Source organism: Ursus maritimus, unplaced genomic scaffold, assembly GCF_017311325.1.
Source record: "Ursus maritimus isolate PB19 unplaced genomic scaffold, ASM1731132v1 scaffold_1, whole genome shotgun sequence".
NCBI lineage: Eukaryota > Metazoa > Chordata > Mammalia > Carnivora > Ursidae > Ursus > Ursus maritimus.
The window spans coordinates 15,318,929-15,334,944 of record NW_024423343.1 but is presented as its reverse complement, the minus strand read 5'-3'; the positions used below and the strand labels follow the sequence as shown (position 1 = coordinate 15,334,944).

The following is a 16,016-nucleotide window of genomic DNA, read 5'->3' as shown; positions in this document are numbered from 1 at the left end:
AAGTTTTAACTATAAAACAGCAGGCAAGGCAGAATTTGAGCTTAACCAAGTTGAGTCATGGGTTAAAACCAAAATATTAACACTCTTCAGAGGAATATAACAGAATCCAGAGACTGCCACCAGTAAATATCTATGTACTTATATTTATACATTTAAAAGTTATGTAAAAATCACCAGTAAAATGTTGAATGAAAAGAACTACTACAATAAAATCTACAAAAACCGGAGATTCCAGGTTAAGATTTATTTCATTTGACTGAGCCAAGTCTAGAGTTCAAGTCTACAAAAATGTTGAAGGGTAAGGAAAAAGAAAAATCTGATGCTTAAGAAATAACTCACCATTGATGACTGGAGGCATTGAAAGGATGACACCATTGCTATCATAGATAACTGGGTACAGGGGTTTATTTTCAATGATATGCAAATAATGTTTAAGGTGGTTGTCAGTCTGAAAAAAATTAAGTCAAAATTAATTTTGTACTTCTAACACTAATTAGTTTATATGCCTCTCTAATACAAAAAAGGAAAAAAAATCAGAAAAACAATAAAACGGCCCCATATTACAGAAAGTCCTAGATTTGTAAGATTTCCTAAATATCTTAATATCCTTATATACCTCATCTCCTACTGGGGAGAGATGAGAACACAGCCAAGCTGTTTTCCAAGGGTGAAAAATAAATTTGCACTGGTAAGCCTGACTCCTCTCAAGCAAAACACAAACCATCACAAAACCGTTTACATAAACAGGAAGAAAAGAGTGGCAAATCAGGCCAAGGATAAAAGCTGTTTTTTCTAAATGACACTCTCTTTTATTTTTTAAGCACCATTAAGTGACTATGGAATCATTTTAACTGCTACAATCTAAAATGCTAAATAGAAGATAGACACATTGTAATACTGTTTCCCACGGGGGGGGGGGGCGGGGGGGGGGGGGGGGGGGGGCGCGGGAAGAGAGAGAGAGAGACTACCTAAATCTTATTCTTTATAATGTGCATGGGTTATAATTATACCCAAATATGATTATAATGTGGCATGTTCTACCTCAGTGGTTCTCAATTACCAACTATACACTAAAATCATCCAAGAGGTTAAAGTAATAAAACTATGCCCAGGCCCCACTCCACATCAAATGAATCAGTAGCTCTTGATTGGAGCACAGACACTGTTTTTAAAAAGTACTCATTTACATCTCTCTAATTCCAAGACTTTACTTTGAAGAAATTTTGATTTATGGAGAGCTATTTCCATAATATAAAAAAAATAATCTACCTTGTATATGTTCATCAGTTCACAGGCTGTATACTCCTTGGTCTTATTTAGAGGCTTGAATTTGATATCTGAAGGTCGCTTTGCAGTATATGTAAAAGGGCCTGACAAAGTGTCTAAATCGTGGGTACCAATAGCAACCAAGGTTCTTTTCCTAAATGTTGAGGGAGGGGGGGAAAAAAAGGCAAAAAAGTTTTGAATATTCCAAAGCAGAAATTCTACAGCTAACAGACCTTATGTTAGGGGGGAAAAAAAAGATTTTTGACACTTCCCTAAAATAGCCTGTTACTGTAAGGCAACTTTAGAAGAGTATAATGAACAAATTCTCACAGCACTGAAAGTAATGAGAAATTCTAAAGCTACTCAAAACACATTATTTTAATAGCTACAGTAAATTCCTTGCCACTATGCTTTCCCAAGTACTGCGTTAACTAGGACATTTTCCAAGTGAACATTCCTTCTCCCCCCCCAACCCATTTCCTCTCAGGGTCCTCAAGTAAACAAATGTTTTATTAGAATAAACTACCAAATTGCTGTTTTTTTATTTTTGGGTATTTTCCTAAATTTTCTGTCACAAAGCTGTTATTACTTTAATCATGGAAAAAAATTAAGAACTGTGAATTACACTTAAAATTTAATGCGTAAGGGAAGTTCAAAAGCTATTAATTTCATTTGTTCTACAGTTCAGGAGTGAAGGATTTAAAGTAATTTTAACAACTTACAGCAGGTTAAGATTAGGAGAGAAAAAAAAATTAGGGATATAAAACAGAGCCAGGAACAATGTTAATACTAAATTAGAATCTAAAGGACCAGTCTTAGCACACAGAGTCACAAATTTGGCTCTAAGCTTTCTAAAAGACAATTCAAAAAGAAACCTGGTCAGAATTTATGGCATTCTTAAGATTTCTTAGAATTAATTTTAGATGTATGTACAAATATATTTGAGTATTTATGCTTAAGTGCATATATACATCAAACAGATAAAATGCATTAGTAATCGAGGATTTTATTGAAGTCCATGTTACATGAATTACAAAGTAGTTTTCAAAATTTGTAAGAAATAAATCTTGGTCATCCTTCAAGACTGGTAACAAGAACTTTAATAAATATGGTTAACTCAAAAGAACTGTTAACAAGCACAAAAGAAGTGTTACATTACTCAATGAATTATGTGCTTACGGACGATAACTCCAGAAATACCAGAGGTTGAAATATAAAGTGTAGATAAATTAACAATTGGCAAATCCACCAGTAAGAAGGTCCGTGTTGTTTTGCTTTGTTTTTAAGATAGTAATGGTCCCTTAACCCTAAAACAGTTCTCTACAAAAGGTCACTAAATTTCAATTTCAAACCAATCACAAAAATAAATTCTAGATGAATCAAAGAGCTATGCATTTTGAAAAACAAGACACAAACATACATACACTCACAGAAGAAGCCACAAAAATTATTCAAAGAAAATAAAGGACAACAATGTGTAAAACTGGAGGACACCCTTTGACACAAAATAGAAGAATCATAGGAAGACTGATAAATGGGACTATTCAAATTGAAAACTTTATATATCCAAAGACCCTGAAAGTCAAGACAAATTGAGAAAAGGCTTGAAGTTTACATACAGAAAAGGATTAATATCCCAGATATATGAAAATACGCAAACTAAAAATAAGTTAGAAATCAAGATTTTAGCTATCATACTGGCAAAAATTTTAAAGTCTTGCTGTGCAAAAACAGGAGAAAGCTGAAAGAACTGAGAACACTCAGCTGTTGCCAACTGCAGAGATCTTGCCTAGCAAATGTTTCAAGTTTGAGTGCTGCTAAGTATTCAAGAGTCTTTGCCTGTAAGACAAAACCAGTCCTCAGAAAATTAAGAGCCTTATCCATAACATAACATTCTACGTGAAATCAAAAAGCGGTAGACATGAGGGGCACCCGGCTAACTCAGTCAGAAGAGTATGCAACTTTTGGTCTCAGAGTCCTAAGTTCGAGCCCCACACTGGGTGTAGAGACTGCTTAAATAAACTTTTTTTAAAAAGCAGTGGACTTGTAAGAACAGGGAAATGTGATTTCTACTCCAGACAAAACCAGTCCATAAAATCCAATGCTAAGATGACCCAGATTTTCAAATCACTGCACAAACTTTCACGTTCCTACCATAAAAAATACTCAAAAATTATGGGGAAAATATACATATAATGAACAGATGAGGAAATAACAGCAAAAAAGGAAACGTGTGAAAAGAAACCAAATGGATTCTAAGATGCAAAGTGAAATAACTGAAGTAAAAAATTCATTGGACACTTCCAACCAAGATGGAGTAAGAGACTAGATTTACGCTCTTGCCTGAAACCACCACCAAACGGGCAAAATACAGGAAACCATTTCATGGGTGGCACTGGACGTCAGGCAATGAAGAGCAGCAATCCCTGACAGGAAATAAATGAAGGAAGCCCCACAACTGCCCCAGCTTACTGCCCGGAGGGATTTCCATGTTGTAAGTTAGGAAAGAGGGACAAGGCTGGAGATCAGCCAACTCCCTGAGTTGAGAGACATAACTCAGAGTCTAGGGAGACCAAGACAGCTGGGGTTCACCACAAACAATACTGAAGTGGAGAGAGCTAGGAGACTTCTGGAGATCTGCAGAGGCTCCCCCCCTTCAAGTGTTCAGGTGAGTACTGATCAGTGCATACATGTGAGGAAATTATCTGTGGCCAGGGAAAGACTCATCGGAGGAACAGTGTCCACAGACTGAAAACCTCATTACTTCCTGTGGAAAGGGATCAAATAGGCAGAAGGGTCTTGCCTCAGTATTAGCAATTAGCCCGACACAGAACAGTGCTTAATCAATGGAGGAAAAAAAAAAAGTCAATAAAACTAAAAGCTGGTTCTTTGAAAACATCAATATAGTTGATAAACATCCAGCCACCTCCCTTGATCAAGGGAAAAAAGACAAATGAAAAAGGTGGTATCACTATAGATAATAGATATTAAAAGGATAATAAGAGAACATCATGAACAACTTTATGCCAATACATTTGCTAATGTAAACAAAATGAACATATTCCTTGAAAAACCCCAGGTTTCCAAAGCTCACGCAAGAGGTTAATTAGCAGTTACTGACAGGTAAGGACTCCGGCACACTGGAGTGTTCGGATAGGTTTTATTTCCCCTTGCAAAAAGCTCATGATTTCCAGAAATACTACTTAAACAGAGCTTAAAGGGGAATTAAGTGAGGAAATACCTTCCAATTTAGGTAAAAATAGATTCTTCAAATATACAATGTCCAGAATAGATAATCGGCCTCAACCACTTACTAGCTTGTCAGAAATCTATTTTGTTCTTCATTTGAGAGATTTAAATTCTTATTGTTTTGCTTAATAATTAGCAAGCTTACAAATAGACTATTTTTATAAAAGAACTAGGAATAAATATTATTTAGAATCTGAAAAAGTTTCTTTTACCACATAAACAAAGATGTTTCTGGAAACAGAGACCTACTGGTGTTTTGTTCTTCAAACATTCTACCCCAGTAGAAAACGTGCAGGGTCCCCTCCAAACCCTGTCCCTAGCCCATCACTTACATAGAAGCCTCTTCAATCTCCAGTTTACCAAACTGCAATTGCTACAATAAAAACTTTTTCTGTTTTTATTCAAGATATCTATAACTGTTCATCATACCTTTTGATCAGCAGGAGATATGCTGATGTACTTCAGGACCAATACAAAAAAAACTTGATATGTTAACTAAAGCTTAATGGTATCAGTAAATCTGTAATTTCCATCAGGATTTCTCAAATACTGAAGTTAGTTCAAAGACTCCCACCGTTGCCTTACTTGACCTTTAGGAGTTCAGGAATTACACGTCTGAAGATCATTGCATTAAAGGAGCACATGGGAAATGATGGACAGTAATGTCAAATAGTAAGAAAATTCAATTTAAAAGTCTCAAGTTTCATCTGTAAATTTATAGTTACACTCAGTGTCATCAAGCCAAAACTTTTTCAATTTTAAAATAAGTCATACTTCAAACTACCATCATGTAACATTTAGTAGTATAATCCACTACTAATAATTTAAAAACAACCAAAAACACAAACATAAAAACCAAGAAAATCTCTAGGACTAGATATTTCTTCTCTATATAGTATCCCAAATAGAACTCTTATTTCTCCATGCATGTACTGTTCACTAACAGTAACAAATAGCTATCTGGTAAGATGCAAACTTATTTAGTTAAGCAAATTTAAGCTCTTGTCACTCTCACGCATTAATTTAGAAATGCTTTGAAAAAATCTGCAGAGAAAGAAAGGAAGGAGGGAGGGAACTAGGGAGAGAGAAAGGCGTAAAAAGGGAAAAAGAGGGGAAGGGACAGAGGAAGGCAAGGAGGAAAGAAAATGCAACCACAAACCTGCAAATGTTCTGATGTAATTTCTCCTGAAGTTCGATGAAGCTGTCATATCGATCTTTAGTGAACTTTATATTTCGGAGAACTGCTGCCACAGCATAAGGACGTATTTTAGCTGTCTGAAATTTCATTGTACCATTAGAGATTGTCCATACCTGGGCTTTTCTCATAACATCTTGTGAAAGAAAGTTAGCTGCACTCTCAGTACTATTACAAATTCACGAACAAGCACATGTATTCTTTCATTCAAAGATACACTGGTAACAAGATAAAGTCACCCTTCTCATGGAATTTACATTTCAGCAAAATGTCTGAAAATTTACTAAAAACAGAAAAAATTAACCTGTAATTAGTTTGCTCATAGTTGACATTTTTATCAAAATAATGTCCCCCCCCAAAGTTTCTTTAAACATTATTAATATACCACAACTTAATTCTATCTCAAAATGTTTTAAATAAACACTTGGTGTTGTTTTTCAAAATTACTGAGGAAAACAAATGCTTTGCTTTCACCAATAAATGAAAGGGAATTAATTGACAGTTTTTAAGAGCTAAATTTAGGTCCGTTTTTAGCAAATGGTCTAAGAAAATTATATTTGGCAGAAGGATCAGCTTTGTTCCTTTTTCCTCCCCACCTTATAAATATATTCACAAAGCAAATTTTTTAAAAAGGAAAATAAGAATTTATCCTTATTACCTCTTCTGTGATAATCAATTTCTGGATTTCTCCATTAGGCATTACCCGTTTATACACTGGAGGCTTTATCCTAAAAGGAAATTAAAACAAACTTGATTTTTAACCAAAACATTTGATAAACTGCATCCTGTGTAAAAGTATAAAAAATGAACAGAACTAAGACAATAGGCTGAAGTTACAGCAAATCCGATTTAGGCTGAATATTAAAACAAGAAGCAAACTTTCTAACATTGATAGTGGTCTAAAAATGGTATAGGATGCCTCGTGGTAAGAAGTGTCCGGTCACCTGAGGATCAGCAGAGGCAGAAAACCACTTAGCCCACTGGCCAGAGGCTCTCATCCTTTCGCAGCTGACCAGATGATAGGTCATCGAAAGCAAAAATAATTATTTTTGATAGGTGTTATTGTTTCACCTCTTTCTCACTTCATATATTCATTACCTTCTGTATTCATCACATGAATAGTTGGAAGGGGACTTAAAAATATTCATTATAAATTAGGAGACTGAGGGGTGCCTGGGTACCTCAGTCGGTTAAGCATCTGATTCTTGATTTCGGCTCAGGTCATGATCTCAGAGTTGTGAGATTAAGCCCTGTGTCAGGGTCCACACTGGGGCATGGAGTATCCTTAAGATTCTCCGCAGCTCAAGTAGGCACATGCTCTCAAAAACAAAAGCAAATTAGGAGACTGAAACTAGAGGCCAATTAACTTGTCCGAGATCAGAGAGCCATCCTAAGATTTTCAGTTTTCCAGTTAGGAAGCTCTGCTCCTAAGCTTCCTTAGAGTTTTTAAGCAAACAGCATATAAAAGTTTTGCCACCTCTACTTTCCTCCCAACCTTTAATGAATCCAACAAGTCATCTATTTCTATTGGATTACTGAGGAAATTCACATGAACCCACTAAAAAATTTTATAAGAAGTTATAAAATCATTAACCACTCCAGTTTTAAGTAGTTCCCCAGATGGAAGGCTAGGACTCAATATGCAAATTTTTAAATGGCTATAATCTGCATATATCTTACTCTCCAACCGTCCCTCTATGCAAACCTAAAGCTGTGTACCTGCCCAACAAGTTCTTTTCTAAAGACTTAAACAGGGATGCTGACAATGACAGGCAAAAGAAATCTAACTAAGCGAAGTATTTAATAAACATATTCTCTTACCTTTCTTTGAAGACTTGAAGTCCTCGAACCAATCCTTCCAAACACAGGAGATCATATCTATTGGCAGGGACGTCAATTTTGTAAAGAACAACATCAGAGGCTCCCTCCGCCTTTTCATTACCTTGTTCCTTACTTATGATTTCTTTCTCAGAAGTCTAAAACAAGCCCCCCAAAAATAAAGCAAAATAAATCTAGGTTATTTTGAAAAAGTAGTTGTCAGTGATATAAAGCAGTAACTTACAGGGGCACCTGAGTGGCTCAGTTGGTTGAACATCTGGTTCTTGGTTTCAGCTCAGGTCATAATCTCATGGGTCATAAGATCAAGCCCCAGGTCAGGCTCCCCGCTCAGCAGGGAGTCTGCTTGAAGGTTCTCTCCCCCCCCACACTGGAGTACACACATGTGAGCACGTGCGCACTCTCTTGCTCTCAAGTAAAATAGGTGTTTTTTTTTAAAGCAGTAACTACATTATATATGTTCTTTTCTGCAATAAAACGTGTTTATTACATCTGCAACAAAAATATTATATGTTATAATCACAGCAACAGAAAATACTCAATTTTTTTTTGCTGAGTTCGGACATCCAACAACCTCAGTCACTTCAGAACAGTGCTAACTCCTCTAAAGCAAGGGTCAGCAAATTATGGCCCACTGGCCAAAATCGTACCTGCCACCTATTTTTGTAAGTTTTAATGGAACATCACCAGGCCCATTTGTTTACATGTTATCTACTGTGACTTACATACTGAAACAGCTGTCTGTGGTACAGACACCACCTACAAGGCTTACGATCTGGCCCTCTACGAAGAAGAGTTTACCCATCCCAGATTTAAAAGACAATACCACCAAGTACATATAGCAGTAACAACAAAAAGTGTCAGAGGCAAAGTAAAGATAATTCACCAAATAAAAGAAATATGACTTCTTATAATGATTCTAAAAACTAAATCCAGTAGGCACCCAAGCCTAGAAGCAACATGTAAGAAAGAGTAACATAAAAAAAAAAAAAAAAAAAAAATTTGAAGAGAGCAGAACTGTGGTGTAAATTAGGAGAGATTATAGGCACAATGGGAAGCAATCTAATGAGAGTAAAGGTATAGAGCAGTAAGAATAAAGGCAACCGGGGCGCCTAGGTGACTCAGTCTGCCTTTGGCTCAGGTCATGATCCCAGGGTTCTGGGATCGAGCTGGCATTGGGCTGGGCTCCCTGCTGAGTCTGCTTCTCCCTCTGCCTCTGCTCCTCCCTCTCACTCACGTTCCCCCCGCTCTCATGCAGAAAAAATTAAGGCTAATTAAAAAAAAAAAAAAAAGAACAAAGACAACCAAGAGAAGAAACACTAGAATAATTATAATGCAGTAGCCAAAAGCTTATAATATCTCAGTCACCACATTATAGCAGAGTAACAGATTTTCTTAAAGATAACCACTGGCAAGAAAGAATCACTAGGATATACACCTGAAATAAGATACTGTAAGTCACTTACACTTCAACTTAAAAAAGCAGCAATTCTATTGACCTCTTTGATTCAACTCTATTTAAATTCTAATTCTTCCTCCTCCTTCTGCCTCCTTTCATGTCAAGCTCTCATCTCCCCCATGATAGGGGTTGCAATGTTTCAGGAGGGACCCATAAGAAAAAGGGGAGAAAATGTGGAAAGCAGAGAAATTAAGACATCTGAATTAAGAAAAAACGCCTACTGCCTTAGCAAAAAAGACACACCAGCTTAAATCTTTCATTTCAGTATCTCAATTCATACAAAGACTGTATCTGAAGGTGGGGTTCGTGAGCGCTACTAAACTCTTCCAGAAATCAATGACCACAGAAATTTCAGAGCTGGAAGGGATCTACACGGATCATGTAATCCACAGCCCCCACTTCATAGATGAAAAGGAGGCCCAAAGAAGCAATGTAGTTGTCCGTGGTGAATGTGGGAGCTTGAACTATTACTCAGATTTTCCGATATCCAGTCCAAGGCTCTTAGATATCATACAGCCTCAAACATAATTGAAGTCTAATTATTAATAGCAACTTGGAAAAATCTTAGACAATTTCAAGCATGAAGATGTTCATTAACAAAAAACTTCCTGTAACATCAGTAAAAAAGCAGAAAAAACAAGTCAATGTACATCTTTGTTAGCCTAAACCTTCTAGTGTTATAACACTGAAAAGATCAAGAATATAAAAGGCTTAAGGGGCACCTGGGTGGCTCAGCCGTTAAGCATCTGCCTTCAGCTCAGGTCATGATCCCAGGGTCCTGGAATCGGGTTCCCTGCTCGGCAGTAAGCCTGCTTCTCCCACTCCCACTCCCACTCCCCCTGATTGTGTTCCCTCTCTCGCTGTCTCTGTCAAATAAACAAAATCTTAGGAAGGAAGGAAGGAAGGAAGGAAGGAAGGAAGGAAGGAAGGAAGGAAGGAAGGAAAAGAAAGGAAGAAAGAAAGAGAAAGAAAGAAAGAAAGAAAGAGAAAAGAAAGAAAAGAAAAGGCTTAAGAAAAAATAGCACTAAAAAGAGAAATATGAAATTATCATTTTAGTTATAAATACAATGTCTTATGTGATTAGGAATAGATTCTGCAAATAAACTTTTTTAAAGTATTTTAATTGTACAATTAAAAGACTAGAAAGATGCTTCATAATGATTTTTATAAGCAACCTTCAGAAACTAGAAGATCACCACTTCTCCGCCTTTTGGCTAAGAGCAAGTGCAAAAACTAGATCATTTTACAAGGTCAATGTATACAGTAATGATTAAGAATGAATTAATGCTGATTAAACAGGAATGGAGGAAGATGCAGTAGGGCACAGAGGAAGTGAAGGAGGGGGAACCATAGGCCACAAGAACTTTGGCTAAAGTAACATTTCCATTGCTCCCCAGACCCCTTTCCATAAGTGATTTATAAAAAGGCAGCTCACTGACCAGGGAGCACACACTCATTCTTGGTTACTCAAGATGGGCTATTCATCTCCACAGCAGTAGCCTGATAACTTGAGGTGACTGAATACAACTTAACACATGAACCCTTTGAGATTTTAAAGAAAGCAACGAATACTCTTAGAACTGGAGCTTCACCCATTAACACCAAGAACACAGAAATCACCAGAACCCACAAATGTTCCATCTTAGTCTAACCATAAGGTAACAAAATATAGTAAACCTCTGAAAATAAGCTTATACATGAAGTATTTTTAAAATAGTCAATACATACAATTTCATCAAGTTCCAGACCAAATTCAAAACATAGTTCATCAAATTCTTCGTCAGCTGGAAAAAAAAAAAAAAAGGAGATTGCTAATTTTAATCTGCTCAGTTTAAATGAAAGTAGTATGTAAACTGTATTTTTTTAATAACTGCCCTACACCAAGCTAATATCGGGCATCAGACAGCACCATTTTAAAACCAACAAAAGGGACCAAAAAAAAAAAAAAAAAAAAAAACACACACACCTCAAAAGAAACAACTATTAAGCACTGATTCATTTAATATCAACTACAGAATTAGGTTATCTGCACCGGGAAGCTCACATTTATTTAGAAAAACAACCTATTAGGTAGAGATCAAATGTAAAATAGGCTCCAAGACACAGATCCAGCACAATGGGATGTCATATAAGTCCTATCATTTAAAATTCTGAAGCCTGGGGCGCCTGGGTGGCACACCGGTTAAGCTTCTGCCTTCGGCTCAGGGCGTGATCCTGGCGTTCTGGGATCGAGCCCCACATCAGGCTCCTCCACTATGAGCCTGCTTCTTCCTCTCCCACTCCCCCTGCTTGTGTTCCCTCTCTCGCTGGCTGTCTCTTTCTCTGTCAAATAAATAAATAAAATCTTTTAAAAATAAATAAATAAATAAAATAAAATTCTGAAGCCTGATAGTGGGCTTTGGAGGAAGGCCAATCAGAGCTTGAACTGACTATTCCATTTACTAGTTCTGAGAGCTTGGCACCTTATGTAAACTTCCTGAGCCTCATCCATAAAGTAGCATTTTACAGCCATTTATTTTTAGCATGGAACTCTGGGAATTATTTTGATATTATGCAAGTAATGGATTTGGCATAGCACCCCAAAACATAGGTATCAAATAATTAACACTTCTCTTCCTTGAAGTTATAGTCTACTTTGCTACCTCCTACAGCATTTTGGGGGATTTTGTCGCTATCAAAAATTGAACACAAACCATCATTACCAGTATATTCTCGTGAAAAGCTGGTCTTAAGATGCTGACCCTGACAATGAACTTTAACTCAACACTTAATAGGCCAGGCACTGTACTAGGTGCTAAGACTACAAAAATAAAACAATTCCTATTCTAATAAAGAAATCAGATGTGTAAATATAGTTAAGTGCAAGGTACAGAGGTGGCACAAAGAAAGTAATTAGCTTGACTTAGGGTCAGCTAAGGCTTCACACAAAGGCTGAATTCATTAGGCAGAGACTGTGGGGAGTGGGACAACACAGAAAATTTGGGAAGATCAACATGGATGAAGCATAAGAATAAGATCAGGAAGAGATACAATGCAGCAAACAGAAAGAACCCAAATGCCAAGGGACTTGCTCTGTCCTGCCTGCAGGTAGTGGGGGGTCATGCTGAAGGATTTTCCGCTGGGCAAAAGCATGATTAGATCTGCACTTTAAAGAATGCAGAGTGGTGGGTGGACTGGAGCAGGGAGGCTTCTGCAATAGTGCAGGGGAGGCACAGTGAGAACCTGACTGAAGGAGCAGCAGTGGGTGCGAGGAAGGAAGAATGTGAGGAATGTCAAAGAGGCAGACAGATTCTGTGCCTGGATGGGAGGTGGGAATGATGGGAGCAGGAAGAGTCTAGGACTCCCAGGTCTCCAGTGTAGTTACTGTTAACTAGGGCCAAGAACAACAGATGTCTGCAGAGATCCCTGCCCCTGGTATTCACACCCTTGTGTAAAGGGAGGTCTGAAGCAACCACAGGAGTGATCCTGGAAGCACGGTCTTCAGCCAGCCAAGCCTCAAGATGACTGCAGGCCCACCTGTCAGCTTGTCTGCAACCTGGTCAGAAATCCAGAGCCAGAACCACCCAGCTAAGCTACTCCTTGATTCTATTCTCAAAAACTGTAAAATAATCATTATTTGTCTTACACTCCTATGTACTGGGGTAACTCGTCATGCAGCAATAGAGAATAGACTTTAGTCCCTGGAAGTAGAGTGCTACCATAACAAAATATGGGGAAAACATGGGAGTGGCTTTAGAATCAGGAGGCGGGCTTTGAGGAAGTGTAAATCAAAACCTCAAATGCCTTGAAAAAGCTGTTACAAGAAGCTTCATAGTCTTTAATAAGGATGCAGGTGAGGACATGGAGGAAACTGAGGGAGTGTTACTGGAAACCAGAACAGGGGAATCCTTTTTATATAAGGGCAGTAGTTTAGCAAGCAACGCTATTGCCCAGTTACACAGACTGTAGAAAATGTACCTGTTCAACTGGGCAATGTAAGATTCCCAACCAGTGCTGTAAGTGTCACCTGGTTTTTTTTTCTTGTCATTCATAATGTGAGAGAAGAGACAAACTAAAGGCCATTAAAAAGGAGCCAAGACTTGATGGTTTTAAAAATTCTCAGCCTCCTAAGATGTAAAACAGTGCTAAAATTAATAAGTGACTTCTGAGCAGCGTAAATCCATTGCCAGGAAAGCATGGTCCAAAGATGAAATCAATGATAGAATTGTAAAATCTTAAGACCGAAAAGATTAAAGGTACTATTTATTCAGATAAAAGGCACTGTAGGTTAAGGGCGTGGCCTCACAAATTCAGTCACACGACTGAGTTTAATCAAGAGCACTGTATCAGAAAAAGCCCAAGGTACAAAACACCTTATTTCAGATATTTGTGAGTGGCGTGGCTGTCCACTAATGAAATGGAAACGCAAAATTCAGTGAAGACCTGCAATGTTTTTAAAAGAAATACATATGCAGAAACACCGTAAGCCTGAGCTGAAAGGGACAGAGACAGGACAAAAGTCTTCGAACTGCCAAAATTCTATTAGCAAGTAACAGACTGAAAAAACTAATCAGATGTAAAGCACCTGCTTTCTTTCACCCAAAATAATAATAATAATAATAATAATAATAATAATAATAATAAGGATCACTCAGAGAGCACAGCCAAGAGCCTGGAGGGTAGGGCTAACAGCCATGAAGAATGATCCCAGGCCGAGACCTAATCAGAAGGTCCAACATGTGCCAGTTCAATTTCAGAACGACCATGGACCAAGGACTCCTTTCTGTCTCCCACTTTCCCTTCTGAAAAGGAGTATGTATAGCAGTTATCCTAAGCCTGTCTCACCACTGGATGTTAGTTGTCAGTGGGGCAGATCATGTGTCTCTTTGGTCCCTGAGACCAAGAATAACTATATTCAAGCAGCTGTACTTAAGGAACTACACCTGAAGAGCCTCATCCACACCTGGACCTGATTTAGAGGAGATTCTGGATTTTGAGCTGCTGCTGTAATGGGATGACACTTCTGGAAACCCTGGGATGGGGTGAGTAGATTTTATATGTGGGAGAAACATGAATCATTGGGGGCCGGAGGACAGATTGGTAGCCAGCTTCCAAAACTACCTGCCTCCTGGCATTCACACCCTTGTGCAGGCCCTTCCACACTGTAAATTGGTCTGTGTGACCTAAAGATGGGAAGGGATAGCATGTCACTTCTGAGATATTACTGAAAACTGTGCTTCGATCACTCTGAACACTCAGTTACCTGCTCTCTTGGGTCCTCTCACTCCAGAACAAACAAGCTACCATACTATAAGCAGTCCTAGGGAGAGGTCACGGTGGGAGACACTGGAGTCTGACCAAATATGTGCAAGGAGCAGATGCCTGCCAACCACCACCTGAGTGAACCTGGAATTAAATTCTCCAACCCCAGACAGGCCTTGATGTGACTACAGACCTGGCACCTTTATAACAAGGTAGTAAGAGATCCAGAGCCAGAACCACCCAACTAAGCCACACCCCAGACCTGGACCCTCAGAAACCATATAACAAATGACTGTTTTAAGCTGCTAAATTTTGGGGTAATTCATTATGCAGTAATAGATTATAATCTGGTCAGTAACCATTTAGTTATTAAATATTATTTAGTTATTATTAAAATATTGAATCTTTCGGGTGCCTGGGTGACTCAGTCGGTTAATCGTCTGCCTGCAGCTCAGGTCATGATCCCAGGGTCCCAGGTTCGAGTCCCACATTGGGCTCCTGCCTGCTTCTCCCTCTCCCTTTGCCTTGCCACTCCCCCTGCTTGTGTGCTTGCTCACACTGTCAAATAAATAAAATCTTAAAAAAATATTGAATCTTTCAATGAATCCTGATTATACAATTTGTTTTATTCCTTTTGGCTGTATTTCATATGCTTAGATACAAGGACGAACCAACGAAATCACGACTAATAATCCTAACAAAATGACACACCTAAGTGACTACATCTTAGGGATTTGTAGGATATACTCAGGTGGCTCTGACAGTACAGTCAGCAATCACACCAGGCAGAGCAGGACCGGAATTGAACAGTGATAATAAATCAGTTAAGAAAATGAACAAGAAGAAAACACCTGAGGAGAAAGGTGATAAAAAGGTAGACTGAGAGGGATGCCTGGGTAGCTCAGTCGGTTAAGCCTCTGCCTTCGGCTCAGGTCATGACCCCAGGGTCCTGGGATGGAGTCCTGCATCTGGCTCCTTGCTCAGTGGAGAGCTTGCTACTCCGTCTGCCTGCCACTCCCCCTGCTCTCTCTCTCTCTCAAATAGTCTTTAAAAAAAAAAAAAAAATAGACTGAGAAAACTGCCCCAGAGAAGCAGAAGGACTAAAACAACAAAAGCAGCCTGAGAAAGATCCCTGGTAAGCAAAGAGAGGAAGGGGAAGGCAGTGACTGGTAGAAACAATGGAATTTAGGACAAAAAGTAAACCTTGGAGGGACTGAAGAGGGAATGGAGATACAGAAGAGTGAATGAGCTATTATCTGAAAATACAGAGGAAGACTGATTAAGAGAGAGAGGGTAAGAAACCAGATGGACCCATACTACTTGGAAACTAGATACTTTGCTAAATATGCTTTTCCAACTTTGATCTCAACCCAATTAAGTTAAAGGTTTCAAGAACATATGAAATATAAACTAATAATATTATTTCTGATCTCTTAAATACATCTCAATAACATCAATCTTTCTGACTGATGTTTTAGTCAGTAGCTGATGGATACGTGGGGGGGGGAATCACGCTTGCCCGATTGCTCTCAAAAAAGGGGGGGGCAGCTAGAGAATATATTAAAACATCAGATGACAGTAAATAGATTATAAATCTCACCATTTTAAAAACCTAAAATAGGGGTGCCTAGATGGCTCAGCTGGTTAAACGACCGACTCTGGATTTCGTCTCAGGTCATGATCTCAGGGTGGTGGGATTCAGTCCTACAATGGACTCCACGCTCAGTGGGGAGTCTGCTTGAGTTTCTCTCCTTCTCCCTCTGCCCCCCC

General features: G+C 38.4%; 1 protein-coding gene across 1 annotated transcript in view; it reads right to left on the bottom strand.

Moving 5' to 3' along the window:
* Positions 1 to 16,016, bottom strand: part of FARSB (phenylalanyl-tRNA synthetase subunit beta) — a 65,239-nt gene that overhangs the window by 47,267 nt on the left and 1,956 nt on the right. Inside the window, exons 2-7 of the mRNA XM_008690414.2 lie at positions 10,734 to 10,789; positions 7,532 to 7,686; positions 6,369 to 6,438; positions 5,675 to 5,790; positions 1,270 to 1,420; positions 340 to 448 (exon numbers count right to left, since the gene is read on the bottom strand). Coding sequence (XP_008688636.1) covers positions 340 to 448; positions 1,270 to 1,420; positions 5,675 to 5,790; positions 6,369 to 6,438; positions 7,532 to 7,686; positions 10,734 to 10,789 — 657 coding nt within the window. The remainder of the gene's footprint in view (positions 1 to 339; positions 449 to 1,269; positions 1,421 to 5,674; positions 5,791 to 6,368; positions 6,439 to 7,531; positions 7,687 to 10,733; positions 10,790 to 16,016) is intronic.